At 46.3% G+C, this 16,936-nt stretch overlaps 1 protein-coding gene across 11 annotated transcripts in view; it reads left to right on the forward strand.

Moving 5' to 3' along the window:
* Positions 1-353: 353 nt before the first annotated feature.
* The window catches only part of Carmil1 (capping protein regulator and myosin 1 linker 1), a 279,258-nt gene continuing 262,675 nt past the window's right edge, over positions 354-16,936 (forward strand). For 7 of the 11 annotated variants that reach the window (XR_015640809.1, XR_015640810.1, XR_015640811.1 and 4 more), the window contains exons 1-2: positions 354-764; positions 4,754-4,851. Coding sequence is in view for 8 of the 11 variants with exons in the window: in XM_087590622.1 (XP_087446748.1) it covers positions 725-764; positions 4,754-4,851 (138 nt within the window). In the remaining 3 variants the exon portion in view is untranslated. 11 annotated transcript variants of the gene reach the window in all.

Consider the following 16,936-nt stretch of genomic DNA (forward strand, 5'->3'; position numbering starts at 1 on the left):
CGTCTCCAGACGCAAGCGTCTGCTGCACCCGAGCGAGGCTGCGAGGAGGGGCGCCGAGTCCCGCGCCGCCGCAGCAGTCAGGGCAGCAGCCACCGCAGCGGAGCACCGCATCGGTCCCCGGGCTGTGCCCCGCGCCGGGCACGGTGCGCCCAGGCCCGGAGGCCGGCCGGGGACCCGTGCGGAGGCCGCTCTCGCGAGGCGGGGAGGAGACGCAGGGGGACCAGGAGGAGGAGCAGGAGAGGGTGAAGGAGAGGAGGAGGAGCGGGAGAAGGGGAAGGAGGAGAGCCGAGCCGGCCCGCCCCTGCCCAGCCCAGCCCGCAGGAGGCCGAGACCAGCCCGGCGGCCCAGCCCTCGCCTTCCGCTTCACCTACGCCCAAGGTGCGGCGCAGAGGCCGGGCTGCGCGGCGCCCGCCCCGGGAGAAGCCAGTGCTGCAGCCGCCTTGCGTTCGGCCCCTGGAGCTGCGAGCCGAGAAGGCGGCATGTAGCTGCGGCCGCAGAGCCAGCTCGGATTTGCAACTCTTAGGGTTTTTTTTTTTTTTTTTTTTTTTCTTTTGGTACTGAGGGCGCGCGGCAACCTTGGATCAACGCCCCGCTGCTCCGGCCGGCCCACTCTTTCCTTGCAAGCTGCGGCTTCCTCGCGGAAACATTAACGGGTCTGGGGAAGGGCGCGGGGCCGAGAATCAGAGAGTGGGACCCGAGATCTCCCCGCGCCCAGTGGGCAACCATGACCGACGAGAGCTCCGATGTCCCCCGGGAGTTAATGGGTAAGCTTGGCGCGGTGGCCGACTGGCCATCTTCCTCTGCGCACACCTCCTTTCCGCCTCCCTTCCCACCCTGTCCTCCCGCAGTCTCCGCGCTCTCCTGCGCCAAGTGGCGTGGGACAGGGTCGCCGGGGGTTGGGGATGGCTCCTAGAAGTTTGCTGGCCTGATGGCCGCAGGAGCTGGGTGCAGAGTGAGAGGAAGGAGTGGGGAGGAATCTGGAGCCCTAAAGGACTCCACGCAGATCTCCCTGCCTTGCCCCACCAGGTGAGTCAGGTGGGCGGAAGATGGAGCTGGAGGGGTGTCCCTTCCAGTGGCCAACCCCGCGGTCCCAAACTATGGAAAGTCCGGGAAAACCTAGCAAGGAGGATGCCTGAGGACAGCATTGTAGGTCCCCTCCGGCTTGTGCCAGACACCCTCCAGGAAATTCCCGTTTGGGGCTCCCCCTCACTGACGGCCTCAGGGATGGAGACGCCCGTCCAGCGTCAGGACCCAGTCTGATAAGGCGTGGCTTTGGGGATTGAACTGGAAGCTAAAGGGTTACCCGGCTGATGCCTTCTCTGTCCAGGAAATGAGGGGTTAATGATAAAAGCCTCATTTTAATAATGATTAACCTACCGACCACCTTCAGTCTCTTTGGGAACACGTGTGTGGTACCCTGTGCCGGGTGACTGGTTGCTTGAGGCCCTAGTTGGGGGAGGGGGTGTCTTTTGGAGCAGAGGGTGGAGAGAGCGTTGCCTGGAATTTAAGTCTTTGAGCTTAGCTTTATCTGGAAAGGTTAAATGGCAGAAGACAAATGGGCTCGGAGTACTGGGAACCAGCGCTCATGCTCCCGTGGAGTGAGGTGCCGAGCACTAAGGTGAACATGACTTTATGAACATGCTTTGAGCTGCAGTGATCGGTATTCCCTGGGGTACCATGCTGGGCACACACTTGATGTTCCCTGGGTTCTCTGGGCGCCGTCTAGGAAGGAAATTTCTCAACCGATTCCCCATAGTCTGGAATTTGCCCCTTGGAGGCCAGCGCAGCGTTGATACTTGAGAGGGCTTGGTGTGTTCCCTCGCAAAACTGCTCGCTGTGCAGGTGAAAGAAACTTGGCGGGAAGAAGCAGTTGCTGGTTTTGTATGGGATTCTGCTTTTGTTGAATTGAAACCACACCACCACCACAATAAAACAAAAAAAGAGTGAGGTATTTGTGCACACCCCCTATTTTATTCCAGGCCCTCTCCCCAATCCTGAGAATCTTTCTGAGACATCAGCGAGTGGCCCATCCGGTTCTGGGTGTTTCCAACACCCTGTCTGAACAGGAAACTAATGCTGGAGGCTCCAAAGATGCCTCCAAGAGTGGTAGATCTTTAGAAAATCATGTAGCCTTGTCCTGAGACCTGAAGTTCAGGTGATTTAGGCTCCAGATAAAGTGTAAACGGTGAAATAAAGACTGCTGTTTGTCAGCTGTTCTCAGTACTTCAATATGTTTAAAAGGGGAATTTGACCCCTCTTTTGAAAGGATCTTTTGTGTTGGTTCGGTGTTGTATACTGATGATTTTGGAAGGACAGTGGCTGGCAGGACCCTTCCCTGGCTATCCATTTGGTGTATCTCTTCATCGACCTCCTGTGATTTGTGTAATAACGTTTTCCTAGGCCTTTATGTTGTCTAGTTAGGCTTTGGTAGGGGAGTCACCTGCTGTTGCTTCTAGTTCCAGGAGCTCACAAGCATTCTGATAATCAGTTAAAAAATAGAGACTGCAAAGGCCTCAGCGCATCTTCCTAAACTTGTACTTTAAGGCCTGTAAGCTGTGTATCTTTATGATTAAGTGTGTGTGTGTGTGTGTGTGTGTGTGTGTGTGTGTGTCTTAAAGGCAGGGTTTCTTGTAGCCCAGGATAGGTGCCAACCTGCTAGATAAGGTTGGCCTTAAACTACTCTCTTCCTCCTGTCTCAGTCTCCTGAATGATGGTTTGCACGTGGGCGCTACCCTCTGGCTTTTATGCAACTGTTTTAAATACAGAAAACAGAAGGGGTGTGTGTGTGTGGGGGGGTACAGTGGCCCAGGCTTTTAATCCTAGCACTGGAGAGGCAGAAGCTAGGGGGTCTCTGTGAGCTCAAAGCTAGCTTGGTCTATATAATGACTTCTAGGCCAGCCAAGACTACATAGAGAGACCCATGTCTCAAAAGCTAGCAAGCAAACAAACAAATAAACATATAAAGAAAAAAGACAAAAGAGAAAAAGGCAGAGAACAAGAATATTTGTCACATGCCACTTATCACCACCCAGAAGCTACTTTTATCTTTTGAATATGGCAAATGAATTTCAGAGGTCTATTTCCTACGAGTCTCTTAGTGGGGGAGTTCGTGCTGCTTTTGGTTCTGATGAGATAGTAGCTGGACAAAGAACACCCAGTGCCTAGCCTCCCTGCGTGTACCCTGTCCTCATTCTGCCTGCTTGCTGTTCTTCGAGCTGTACTTTCTTTTCCAGCCTTCTCTTTCCCTCTCTCACCTTTTCTCCAAGTATAGTACACTTTAGTCTGTATATACTAAGACATCTAGATTATATAGAGTAAAACTTCTAAACCTTAGTGGGATGCATTGGACACCCCACTATGGAAACCAGACGTCTGTTTCTGCGGGCCTCTTCAGCTCAACGTTCTCCTGTCCTAAATCCCCACACCCTGCACAGAGGTGAGCAAGTGCTGTGTGAAGTGGCTTTTGCTATAGATGGTAAACTACCACAGACAGCGAGGAGATAGGAGGGCTATTCATATTTATTGAGTCCCTGAATAAACCAAGATGGCAATAATGTAGAATACAGAAGAGGGGAGCTGGGATCCGAGGGATAAGTTGGATATTATCAGGAGACTAGGGCAAAGACATCCCAGAAAAAAATACACAGAAACTCTTGGACTTATATAAATTCAGGGAGACATAGACCCTTGTGTGCGTGTACTGAGAAGTGGAGCTGGGGAATGTGAGATTTACACACTGCAAGCTCTTGCTCAAATGGCAGCATTTTCAACCTGGAGAGGCAAACTCAAGCTGCCCGTTCACAAAGGCTGCCATGGTTAAGAAGGCAAAGGGCAGACTGAGGGAGAGATGCAAAGGGTCTCGATGCTCTGGATATGTGCAACAGTTAGATTTGTGGGGAACTCAACATCTCATTCACTCACTGAGGTAGAGAAAAGCAAGGTGTCCAGCTTTCATAGTGACCACTGTAGATGGGACTGGAGTGCATTCGGGACATGTTTAGTTTGGTTGTACAGCTCATTAGAGTCGCAGAGAGACAACTCTTTCTTCCAAACTTTGAAATCTTTCCTCTCTAATCCCTTCTTTTCCATGATCTTAACATCCATGTACTGTTGTGTTTTGATGATTTGGGGAGAACTCTTTTCTGACTAAACCATTTGGGGCAATTCAGTGTCAGTTTGGTAATTTGACTGGACATTTCTATCTCCCAGAAGCCTCCAGGTTCATCCCAATGACAAACAAATGTTGAGATTTCTCAAAAATAAATAGATAAATAAATCAATACATACGTAAATAAAAAATGCTATTTGACACAGCGTCTTGTTTTATCACACAGGCTTATGTTGGATTACTAGACTGAAGTGGTTTGTCTGCCTCATCCCACCAAGGAGTTGACTACAGGCAGGGACCATCAAGCCCAACAGGGGTGGGAGTCCGGAGGATTGTTCTCAGGGCCTCCGTCATGATATGCAAATGTTTGGTCACTGAGTTGCACCACAGTCCACTGCTGTCAAAACTTTAATGTCCAGAACTGGAGAGATGGCTCAGCAGTCCAGAGGACTTGAATTCGGTTCCCAGACTCTGTCTCAAAACAAAAACCTCTCGATGGCTGGCAACTCTCAGACTTGTTAATCAAGCAAAAGGAAAGACCAATAACAAAACAAGCTAGACACAGTTCTCCAAATGCCTACTCTTCCCTAATGTCCCCTTCTCTACCTGAAGAAAGACTATAATGAAACCTTTTCTTTTCTTCAGAAAGCATCAAGGATGTTATTGGCAGAAAGATCAAAATCTCGGTGAAGAAGAAAGTGAAGTTGGAAGTGAAGGGTGACAGAGTGGAGAACAAAGTGCTGGTGAGTGGCCGGGTCACCCTTCTGGAGATGGACTGTCGTGAGCTGAAGTGTTTTCTCCCTTCTTCCCTTTTCACTGCTTTTCATGCAGCCTTCCCTCTAGTGCTTGATCTTTAATTCGAATGTCTGGTGACTCATTTCTGAGATTCACTGGATTCTTTCCTTGTTGAAAGTTGAAACGTTCACTAGGGCCCGTGTGTGTGACTTTGTTTACACAGTCTTCTGGAGGATTGTGAGACAGTCTTGTCTCATAACCCAATGAGACAAACTGTTCTCAGGTGTTACATGTATTAAGTCATCTGGGCGCTAATGACTTGAGAGTGTGATCAGTGCACCTGTCGCCTTCCCTGGAGAGCCGGCATTCTAGAGGAATCACTAGTTTCTAGCTGCAGTGTCAGTGTGCTATGCCTGGACTTGGTGTTCCATCCCTGCCATTTGTTAGAGGGAGTTACTAGGAGATGGGAATTTGGACTCTCTTAGCACAGGTCTTTAGGGGCCACCAGCAGCTGACTAGTACCAAGAGGTGCAAAGTGATTTGTGGTATTTAATCACTTTTTTTTGGTTGATAGTATAACAGGTCTAATTTTAAGTGCAGGTGAGAGGCTGGGTTTTGTGACTCACATCTATAATCCCAGCACTTGGAAAGCTGAGGCAGGAGGATTGTCTTCAGTTTGTAGCCATCCTGGGCTACATAGTGAGTTCTAGCCCAGCCTAGACCACCATGTGATACATCATCTCAAAAAAGAGAAAGAAAACAGGAGCTGGAGAGAGGGCTAGGTGGTTAAAAGCACTTGTTGCTCTTGCAGAAAACCTTGGTATCCACATGGTAGCTCAGAAACATCTGTAACTTCAGATCCAGGGCATCTAATGCCCTCTTCTGGCTTCTGCAGACCCCAGACATGTACATGGTGCTCATACACACATGTACAGAAAATACTCATATACATAAAATAAAATGAATCTTTAAAAAATTATCTCCCCTCCCCCCAAAACAACAGCTTAAAACAAAAAACAACAAACAAACAAACAACAACAACAGCAACAACAACAATAACAAAACCCTCACTACTGTACCCTGGCTGCTTCTACCTTGCAGTAATCCCGTGCCTCAAGCCTTTGTGTACTTGGATTATAGGCATGTGCTGTCACACCAGTGTGGAAGAACATTTTCCAGCTTCATTTTGCCAAGGGAAGTTGCAAACAGGCAAAAGCAGAGCTGAGTATTTTATGGAATCCTATGAGTTTGTTGTTTAGCTCTAATAATTTTAGTGTTTTGCCAATATTGCTAATTTATCATCCCCTTCTAAAGTCTTTTTTTTTCCCTTCAAGTATTTTAGAACAAGTCTGGAGCAGATGGCGTTGAGAGAGAATATTTCCAATATTCCATTTCTTCAGTGGAACTGACTGCACGAGTGTAGTGGTCTTCTGATAACATCTGTCTTAAGAATCTTAGGAGATCATTGACTCAAGATTGTCTCTTGTGGATCTGAGGATGGTGCTGTTGACAGCTGGCTGCTAGTTCTTTGTTACACTAGTCACATGGCGGCAGCATCAGGGTAGGGATGCTCCAGTGACCTTTACCCTGCTCTGAAGTTTGCTCCTGTAGACACATGATTCGGGTTATTAATAGTGAAAATGATTGATGAAGCTGTTCTATTTTACTTAGCTTTACTCAGATCCCTTAAATTGTGTTTTTTCTTAAGAGTGTTCAACCACTATTGTGTTACCGTTTGGCAACAGTGCAGAGAGAAGCTCTTGCTGTTGTGTGGTTCTTTTTTTTTTGTTTGAAATAACTTTATGTTTTGATTCCCTTCCTCCGTTCCTTCCTGCGGTAGGAGTTGAACCCATCTACCATTGAGCTACAGAAAGCCTGGTGTCTTTGACTCCAGGGCCTTGCCCACACTACACAAATGCTTTACTACTGAGCTATACCCCTAGTTTTCATATGAAGTTTTGTTTCTGTAGGATATACTATAAACATTAAGTCCTGTTTGCTTCAGTGGTCTGAAGAATGGCATTTGGTATCAGGATACCAGTAAGTGATGTGAATCACTTTTGAGAGGTTTTGATTCTCTTGGAGTTCATGAGACTTGTAATCAAGTTACAGATGGGTTTGAATTTAATTATTTACCTCCCCAAATCTGAGATCCTCATGATTTCCAGAAGCTTGGCCTGGACTTCCAGCTGTTAAGCTCTGGGTTTCTTTGGCTGGTTTTAACTTTGAGCAAGGTGATCCAGGAAATAACTTTCACATTTTGGTCTTTGGATTTTTCAACATAGAGAAATTGAGCTAATTACATTCTACTGAAACAGGTTATAAATGAGTTTGATTCTTCATGTGTAGGTCTTTGCATGTGTGTGGTGCCCCATGAGGAAGGAGAAAGGAAGACATTGGGTGTCTTCCTCTGTTGCTCTCTACCTTGTTGCCTGAACCTGAAGCTCTCCATTTCTGCTAGGCTGGTTAGCCAGCCAGCTCCCAGGATTCCTCTGTCTCTGCCTTCCATCAGCGGGGTTACAGCTATGCCTGGCTTTTCACATGAATCTTGGGGATTTGAACTTAGGCTCTCACGTTTGCAAAGCAAGTTCTCTTACCCACTAAGCCATCTCCCCATATGCTTATTCCTCTCCTCTCCTCTCCTCTCCTCTCCTCTCCTCTCCTCTCCTCTCCTCTCCTCTCCTCTCCTCTCCTCTCCTCTCCTCTCCTCTCCTCTCCTCTCCTCCCCCCCTCCCCTCCCCTCCCTTCCCCCCCTCCCCTCCCCTCCCCTCCCCTCCCCTCCCCTCCCCTCCCCTCCCCTCCCCTCCCCTCCCCTCCCCTCCCCGTCTCTTCCCTTCCCTATCAGCAAGATCTCTGTAGCCCAGGCTGTTCTTAACTTTCAGAAATCCTCCTGCCTCAGCCTTCTGAGTATGAACTCCCACAGCTGACTGGAAGTGTCCTGCTTCTCCTTTATCTTTGGATAAATGCTTCTCTTCATTTTTCTTTTCATGAGCAGAGTGGCCCGTGGTTTGGAATACTGAGCAGGTGCTAGGCTCTGTGCTGTGCCTTCAGCATTACCTCCCACTCCTGCCTCGACCCTGTAAAGTCTGATTTTCAGATGCAAATATTGAGATTCAGAGACTGAAGTGATTTGCTATGGGTCATCCATTGTGTTTATGAGAGAGCAGGGGTCTGAACCCAGACCTTCTGTACACAGAGACTTTCCATGCTTGTGCTTAAAATAACAGAAAAATAGCTTTGTTTGTTTGGTGGCAGCTAACTTCACTGGCAGGAGAAATTGGGGGTTCAGAGGAACCAGAATGTCTGACTTTGCTTTGGTTGACCCAGCTGAGTATACGGTCTGACAAGCTATGTGTAGTGTCTCTACAGGAACTCAGTGATCAGACTGGTGTAGGAGGAAACACCTATGCTAACTACTAACAGTAACCAGACTGTAGCTTTGACATTGCTCTGCAGGAATGAATGGGGATAGAGAGAGTTCACAGAACGGGTAGGGAGGAGCATCTCAGAAAGAGGTGAAACCTAAGGTGGTGGTCAACTAGAAGAAAGGAAACAGCCTAGGGAAGAGTGGAGACCAGTGTGGACAGAAGGGAAGCCATAGTGAGCACAGAGAAACCTCTGTCTGGTGGTAAATTCCTCGCTGCTCTTGCTCCTGTCCGGAGAGTCAGGACTGGTCAGACAGGTCTGCATTCACCCTGGTTTTTTTCTCTACTTTTCTTTTTTCACCACTTGCTCTTGAATGAGTCTCACTTGGTTCTCTCCAGCAGTGGGAGGTAAAGGCTTAGCAACTTTAGAACAATGGCTAGTCAATCGCTTTCTGGAATGAAGCTGGTATGTAACCATTAGCAATTCATATGCTTTGCTTTGGGGATTAAGCACATGTATTTAGAAACTGGCAGGCATACTGTGAAGCCTAATACTTTATCACGATGCTCCATTAGCCCAGGGGCCTTGTGTCTCTTCTGTCCCTGGCCAACACATGTTAATCTTAAATCCTGGTACCTGATGCTTCCATTGAGAGGCAGAGATTTGTGTGTAAGACCAAGGGAGTTTATTCATAGTTTGTGGCACCTTATTAACTGCGGTCACTAGAAAGCGACAGACTATGGTGTATTAGGGAGAAAGCAATTCTGTGCATTTATAAATTTGGCAATCAGGGTGTTAACAATAAATCGGTCTCAACTTTGGACTTTCAGGAACATTAATATTCTTCTTGCTTAAATTTTATTTTTATTATCGCTATCTTTTAATATGTATGAGTATTTTTTTCCTTCATGTATGTATGTGTAAATACATGATGATGCCTGAAAAGGTTAGAAGAGGACATTGCATCCCCAAGAACTGGAGCTAGAGTCTATTATGAACGGCCACGTGGGTGCTGGAAACTGAACTTGGTCCTTGAGAAGAACGGCCAGTGCTTTTCAATACTGAGCCATCTCTCCAGTTCCAGAGGCATGAGTGTACTTCTGTGCAATTTAAAGAATAAAGTAGATTAGGGTTTCAGACTTAGTCAGAGAACCCAGTGTTACAAACTGGGGAGCTGGGGGAGCTGGGGTAGGACAGGCCAGGGCTCTGAAGGTTTAAAGACTACAAGAGTTGAGCTTTCATTCTGAGTGCTCTTCTAGAGGACAGTCCTGCAGCCCACGTGTCCTAGTGGCCGTGGTGGAGAGCCAGTCCTTCTCTTGCAGAGTCACCTGTTTGGTCTTCAGGAGTTAGTTTTAGCAAGCAGCCCTGTGTGTCTTAGACTCTTGTTCAGTCATTTGTTAACTGAGCTAAAATTTTTACTTCTAGAGAATTCTAGATTTATATACTTAAACCATACAGTGATCTCTTTACCTTTTGTGATCAGCTTGCAAGATGCTATAATATCATAACTGAGATTCTGATATTGACTGACTATATGAACTACAACTATCCTTCCATAGCTATCTCTTATGTTAGCCCAGGCTGTCTTCAAACCCCCTGTATAGTGGAGGGGCTGGCCTTGAGCCTGTGATTCTCCCGTTTCTCAGTGCCAAGGCCTTTAATCTTTCTATGGTACTGTCATTTCAAGAATGTTATCTTGTTGGGCATCATAACTCAGGTCTGTAATCCCTTAGGCTCATGAAGGTCTATTGCCTAGAGTTTAAGTCCAGTGTCAGGATAGAAAGAGGCCCTCAGAGAACTCTGCAGGAATAATCCTGCACTATGAGCCATCTGGGGCTGGCTTTTTTTAAGGGCAGCGTTCATCAAGTTTCTGTATCAGTCTTACCCTTTTTGCAGGGGACTGTTCCATGGCAACGTGTGTTGCATAGTTTATTTGGAACTGTTACACGGCAATGTGAGTTTATTTGTTCACCATGAATGGACATCTGGGTGATTTCCAGTTTTGGGCTATTTGGAATGAAAAGGATGTGGCTATTCATCTACAGTTTTTGTGTCAGCAGTTGGCCTATATTTCTTGTGATAAAGGCCAAGGATCTGGTTTGTATGATCTCTCAGAACCAGGTAAGCTGTCCCAGAGTGGCCATTGTGTAATCCTAGGTGCACACTCAAACCATCCAGTTTCTCTAGCAGCCATGGCCGGGGCCTTTTTTCCACCTTCAACAGACTGATGATTGAAATGAAAACAAACAAATGAACCATATTCATGTAAATAAATAAAACCTCTGAGGAGGGAGCAAGGCCCTGCCAGGTCTTCTCTGCACTTCCTGCTGGAGGTTCTCTAGGGATGGAGGGTGCCACCCCTCCCTCTAGGCTGGAGGCTCAGAGCAGTCAGGAGGAAGGTGGGGCCCTGGTCTCAGCTTGGCTGTTTTCTGTTTGATTTTGGAATTCAGGCTAGAAGTCTTCTTGAAGCTGCTGTTCTTCCAAACATATTGTGAGAGGAGGTGGAGTAAGGAACAAGATTCCCTTTCTCCTTCCCACTTTCCTTCCGTCTCTTTTTCATTCTCTCCCCCAACCCCTCTCATATTTGGCATAGGGTCTCATCTAGTCCAGGCTAGTCTTGAACTTGCTGTGTCGTCAAGAATGGCCATAGGCCACCATCCCTCTGTTTCCCTCTCAGTACTGAGATTATCTAGGTACCTGCATGGACTTGAACTCTTAAAGTTTTGTTTTCTGTTTTCTGTTTTTTTTTTAAACAAGTTAACCTGGAGTCCTTGAGTGTATTTTACTTGGCTTGGCAGTTATGTACCTTCTTAGCATCTTTTTCTTCTGTCTTTCCCTTCCTTCCTTCTTCTCTTGCCTCTTTCCTCTCATGCTTTGTGGGGCAGGGCCTCTGTATATATTACTCTGCAGCCTTAGAAACCCAGGCCTCAGCACCTGAGTGCTAGGATTATTGTTGTGAACCATGACACCATGCCTTAGAGTACGTTCCTAAGTTGTTATTTATTTATTTATTTATTTATTTATTTATTTTTCACTTAAATTAAATTACTTTTGGGTGTGTGACAAGGCCTCATTATGTAGCCTAGCTTTGTCTCAGTTTTGATGATCTTCTTGCCTCTTTAAAATGTTGAAACGTATGAGAAAGTATGAGCTGTTTTGTGTGTGTGTGTGTGTGTGTGTGTGTGTGTGTGTGTGTGTGTGTATGAGAGAGAGAGAGAGAGAGAGAGAGAGAGAGAGAGAGAGAGAGAGAGAGAGAGAAAGAGTGAGTCTCAGGATGTAGCCCTGACTGGCCTGGAACTTGCCATGTGGACCATGTTAGTCTTCATCTCGCTGATCTGACTGCTTCTCATTTTTGGGTGCTAGGATTAAAGGGGTGCAGCACTATGGCTGAGTTTGAGGGTCTTATTTTGGATAATCTGTTTCCCTGAAGTATTTAGGTAGCAATGTTGTCATTGACTCAAAATACAAACTCCTACCTGTTTAACTTTTGCCTGGCCAAATGGAATCTCTGATACATTTTTGCAAACATCTGCTGGCTCAACATGTGTTGTGTTGTTAAGTCTGTGATACAATCTGGTACGGAAGGTGCGGATCTCCTGCACCTGGCCCTGTGGTTTTTGTGGCTGGCTGGCCTAGTATTTTCCTACCCCTGCTTTTTAGCCTTCCTATTCCTCAGCTCCTAACTCTGTATAGCTCAGTCTTCCGTGAGTGTTCCCCTGGATGCCAGTGGTTACCACATATTAAAACAACAACAACAGCAACAACAAATCACATAGTTTTTATAGGACTCATAATGCAGTAGTGGTTTTTTTTTTTTAAAGATTTATTTATTTATTTTATGTATGTGAGTACACTGAGCTGTCCTCAGACACACCAGAAGAGGGCATCGGATCCCATTACAGATGATCGTGAGCCACCATGTGGTTGCTGGGATTTGAACTCAGGACCTCTGGAAGAGCAGTCAGTGCTCTTAACCGCTGAGCCATCTCTCCAGCCCTGCAGTAGTGTTTTAAGAGTATGTTTTGTAAGTTTGTAGGCAGCTTCTGTACAGTGAAGCTCCCGCCAATATCCTTGAGCATGCTGAGCAAATGTTCTGCTACTGAGTCACACTCCAAGGCCATGTTTGGTAGATCTGGAGAGAGACTCCAGCTGCCATGACTGTGTTTGGGATAGCCATCTTCTGATATCTGGGCCTTCTCTGGGGAAGCAGGATGGAGGCAGAGGTGGGTGTTGATATAGGTATTGGCATTTTAGTCCTGCTGTTCAAGTATCTACTTGATCCTTGAATAGAATTTGCATCTACAGTCTATAGACTACAGTGGCTTTTGAAGAGATCTGTTGGGAGTGCTTTGGCCTTGGGTTTAGTTAGCTCCTCTGCAAGGCTGTGGGACAGTTGTCCTGTAATTTGAACAGCTCCCTTTGTGTACCACAGGGAGTCTCAGCTTTTCAGGGTCACTTACAATTCAGCATACAGGTGATTTTCAAAGTGCCTGGGTGAAATTACACAGCTCTAGAAAGCCGAGCTTGAGAAAACAGCGGCCACATTGAACTGATCCTCAGGGGTGGGTGTTGGAGGCATGTCCTTGCTGCCAAGGATCCTGGCACAAGTTTTGGGAAATTCAAAATAAAAGAAGCCATGTTTGAGTGCTTCAGAATTTTCCTGAACTCAAAATTGTGGTCAGTGCCCACCTGGCGGCCGCCTCTCCTCTCTGGGTAGGGGCGGGGGCCGTCATACTTTCCCAGGATGCAGTTCTGTCCGTGGGTGAACTGGTACCTGAGCTGCATTCACATTCTACCCCGGTTTCCAAGTGGCCCAGTTTCTGCTGTAGTTAGCACCGCCTGCAAGAGTCAAATGACCTTGGGCAAGGAAGCCGCTGGACACACACCCAGCTTGGTGTAACTTTTCATTGTTACATAGATACTGTTTTCCCAGCTTCTGGGATTCGGCCTCCCTGGGAACTGGCATAACATAGCTGGAGGAGGGCAACTGAGGAGCATGGAGCCCAGGGGTATGAAAGGGGCATTGTATTAAGCGAAGGGCCAGGAAATCTCACCGAAATATGGAACGAATGGGAGAACTCCCTTTTCTAGTTAGTTACAGGGGAAACAAGAAGACATTATGAGAGTTTACCTCAAGTTTCCATTCCTTGGAAAGACTGTTTACATCTATTGTCCAAGTAAACTGGAAACTGAAACTATGTTCGTTCCCTCCCTCCCTCCCTTCCTCCCTTCCTTCCTTCCTTCCTTCCTTCCTTCCTTCCTTCCTTCCCTTTTCTTTTCTTTTCTTTTCTTTTTCTCTCTCTCTCTTTCTTTCTTTCTTTCTTTTGAGAGAGAGAGAGAGAGAGAGAGAGAGAGAGAGAGAGAGAGAGAGAGAGAGAAAGTGAGAGGGGGGAGGAAGGAGGCTCTTGAAGACTGGTTTTGGACTCAATATAATTTAGATTGGCCACAAACTTCCTGTCCCAATCTTTGACCAAGCCTGGGATTTTATTTATTTAAGATAGTCTTATGTAGTTCAGGCTAGCCTGGAGCTCACCAAGTAGCTAAAGATGACTTTGAAGTGCTCTGCCTCCCCAGTGCTGGAATTATGGCAGTTATAGTCATATGCCACTCCCCTTCCTTTACATGGCGCTGGAGAGAGAATCCCAGTCTTTGTACAATCTACCTGTAAGCATTACTATGTTTCCAGCCTCTTTTGTTTTTTTTTTTTTTTTTTGGAGACAATTTCTTTTATACCCCAGGTTTAACTCAAAGGTTCTCTCTCTCTCTCTCTCTCTCTCTCTCTCTCTCTCTCTCTCTCTCTCTCTCTCTCTCTCTCCTTCTTTATTTCAAGATTTATTTATATATAAGTACACTGTAGCTGTCTTCAGACACACCAGAAGAGGACATCAGATCTTATTACAGATGGTTGTGAGCCGCCATGTGGTTGCTGGCATTTGAACTTAGGACCTCTGGAAGAACAGTCAGTGCTCTTAACCGCCGAGCCATCTCTCCATCCCCAAAGGTCCTCTTTCTAAAATACTTTTGTCTGTTAGTAGAACTTGAGAATTTACATGAGTTTACACTTATGATCCAACAAATGTGAACTCAGAGTTGTAGCAGCTAAATGGAGTGTAGTATTGGCTACAGACCCTGTCTCAAAACCAAGGTGGAGTGGGTACATGGCCTTTAATCTCAGTACTCCGGAGGCAGAGGCAGGTGGGTCTCTGAGTTTGAGGCTAGTCTACATAACAGTTTTAGGTCAGCCAGGGCTACACAGTGAGGCAAACAAATAAAAACAACAGCAACAACAACAACAACAACAACAACAAAAACCAACTAAAACAAAACCCAAACCAAGCTGGGGAGATGGCTCAGTCAGTGAAGTGCTTGGCTTGGAAGCATGAGGGTGTGAATTGGGTCCTGAGAGGATAAAGAAGAAAGCTTGCTTTTGTAATCTCAACACTGGGCAGGAGGCTGAGATTCCTTGGGACTTACTGGTCTGCATAGCCTGTCTAGTGAGTTCAAGATAAGAGATTTTGTCTCAAAAACTAGGTGGCACTCGGACACACACACACACACACACACACACACACACACACACACACACACCCCCTCCCTCAAATCAGTTCCTCCTCCAGGAAGTCACATTTTAGAAGGAAACAAAATTAGTAAATTTTTGGATTTGTATAGAAGGGGCAGACATGATTTAGACACAGTGTCTTTTCCATGGAAGGAATTCAGGCCTGGTTCATGCTATCAAGCACTCTACTATCAACGGAAACCCTGACCTCTATTTAAATGTTTAAATTGGCACTTAACTTTTGAGATGGGAGTCTTATTCTATAGCCTGAGATGCACTAGAATTCACTATGTACCCTAGGGTAGTCTTGAAATTGCAATCCTCCTGCCTCAGCCTTCCCAGTGGTGGGATTATAGACACGGATCACAACACCTTGATAATTTATGATATTTTAAAAAAGGAACCTCAGTACTATTTTGTGGTCTCCCAAATTCACCTTGACCTTCAGTTTTATGGCTTTACTCTTCTCTGAAAGAGTTTGGATTTCTGTGTGTTCCTATGTTGGTCTCTGTAGGGCTATATAATATAACCATGTTCCTATAGGTAGATATTCTCGTTTTTTCCAATATCTGGCCTTATAAAAAGTGCATACAACCTTGTTTATCTTGGAGAAATTTCTGGAAGATGATCGTTAGGGAGCAGGCATTTTTAAGGATGATTTTCCACCTGATTATTAACGCAGAAAATCTCAATACAGAAGAATTCTGCCTCACTTTTTTTTTTTTTTAAAGATCCCATAATTGATCTCTTTGCTCCTTGGACCCTAGCCCCTGGAGGTAAACTTCATTGGATTTAGTAATTTTCTTCCATAAATTATAAGGGATGGAGGATACAATGGGGGTGGGCTTCACGCCTATAGACAGGTCTACAGTTGCAGTATCATCGTCTTGGGTGGGGAAGTTTGTTCCTTCGGCTGCATGCTGCAGAGGAGTGAGGTTGCCTTTTATGACACCAACCTTTGCTCTACTCATGGAGCTCGCTTGCCTCTGGTCTGTGAATGCTCTGATAAATGGTAGTGAGTGAATTGTACATGATAGGGTACGTGGCATCGTCAACAGGTAAAGTTTACTTGGTAAATGCCGTGAGCTCATGCAGTCAGGGCTAGATCAAAGTCATAAAGCTGAAAGACGACACTGCCTTCTCCGTGTGGTTCGCTGGCATGACAGCAGTCTCTGAGATCCTGTGGGCTTATCCCACATCAGCTTCACTTATCTTCCTGACCTTCTGACCTTTCTCTCTGTCACCTCGCCTTTTGCTTTTCCTCACTGAAACTGTCATGGTACAGGCTGGCTACCTTTCAGGATTACTGCTGTGTGTGGCAGTGTGTAGCAATGCCTTTCGTTCTAAGACTGACAGATAGGGACTGGGATGTCATCTAGAGGTAGAGCACCTGTCTGGAATTACCCAGTGAGGGGCTGGTTGGTAGTGTGGTTCAGTGGTAGGGTGCTGCCTGTCATGTGAGAGGCCTTGGTTTCCACCCCTAGTACTACCCAAAACACAAGCACACAAAACTCTTTCTAGTCTCAGTGTATATTAGTTAGGGCCCTCTAGAGGGATAGAACTGATACAATGAATATACATTAAAAGGGGGTTTATTTAACCTATACGATGCAGTCTGATCAGTAACCAATGCGTCTCCCACAAGAGAAGCCACAAATCTGTTGCCAGAGAACACTCTTTGTTTTCCTGAATTCATCTGCCCTGAGTCAGTTATGTAGTTCCTCTTACGGAAGATTTTATCTCCCATCAGAACCGTGGAGTGCAGAGAGCCCAGTTTATTTGACTAAGCCTGATACCCTCTTTCTTCCAATCCCAGCAAAGGCTGCCTGAATGCCTGGAGTCCACTCTTGAGGCCTGGGAGGTACCCAGTGAGTTTGATCCCCTGAAGAACAGGCACACTCAGTGAGAGACCCATGATCCTCACAGTCTGCGGGACGCACAGAGTTTTGTTACTGGATTGCCACTGCCAGCTCCTAAACCCTTCTTCTTATCAGAGCTTTTACTTCCTCCAGGGCCAGTGTTTATGAGTTAACTGCACTTCTGGGAGTGATCTCCCTTTCAACAGCTTGCTCTCTTAAAAAAAACAAAAAAGCTTGGTGTGAAAATAGTCTGTGACCCTCTCTTTTGCCATGTCCACAGTGTCTGTGTCCAGAGCCGTGATAATTGTG

Source organism: Rattus norvegicus, chromosome 17 (genome assembly GCF_021556685.1).
Source record: "Rattus norvegicus strain SHRSP/BbbUtx chromosome 17, alternate assembly SHRSP_T2T, whole genome shotgun sequence".
Classification (NCBI taxonomy): Eukaryota; Metazoa; Chordata; class Mammalia; order Rodentia; family Muridae; genus Rattus; species Rattus norvegicus.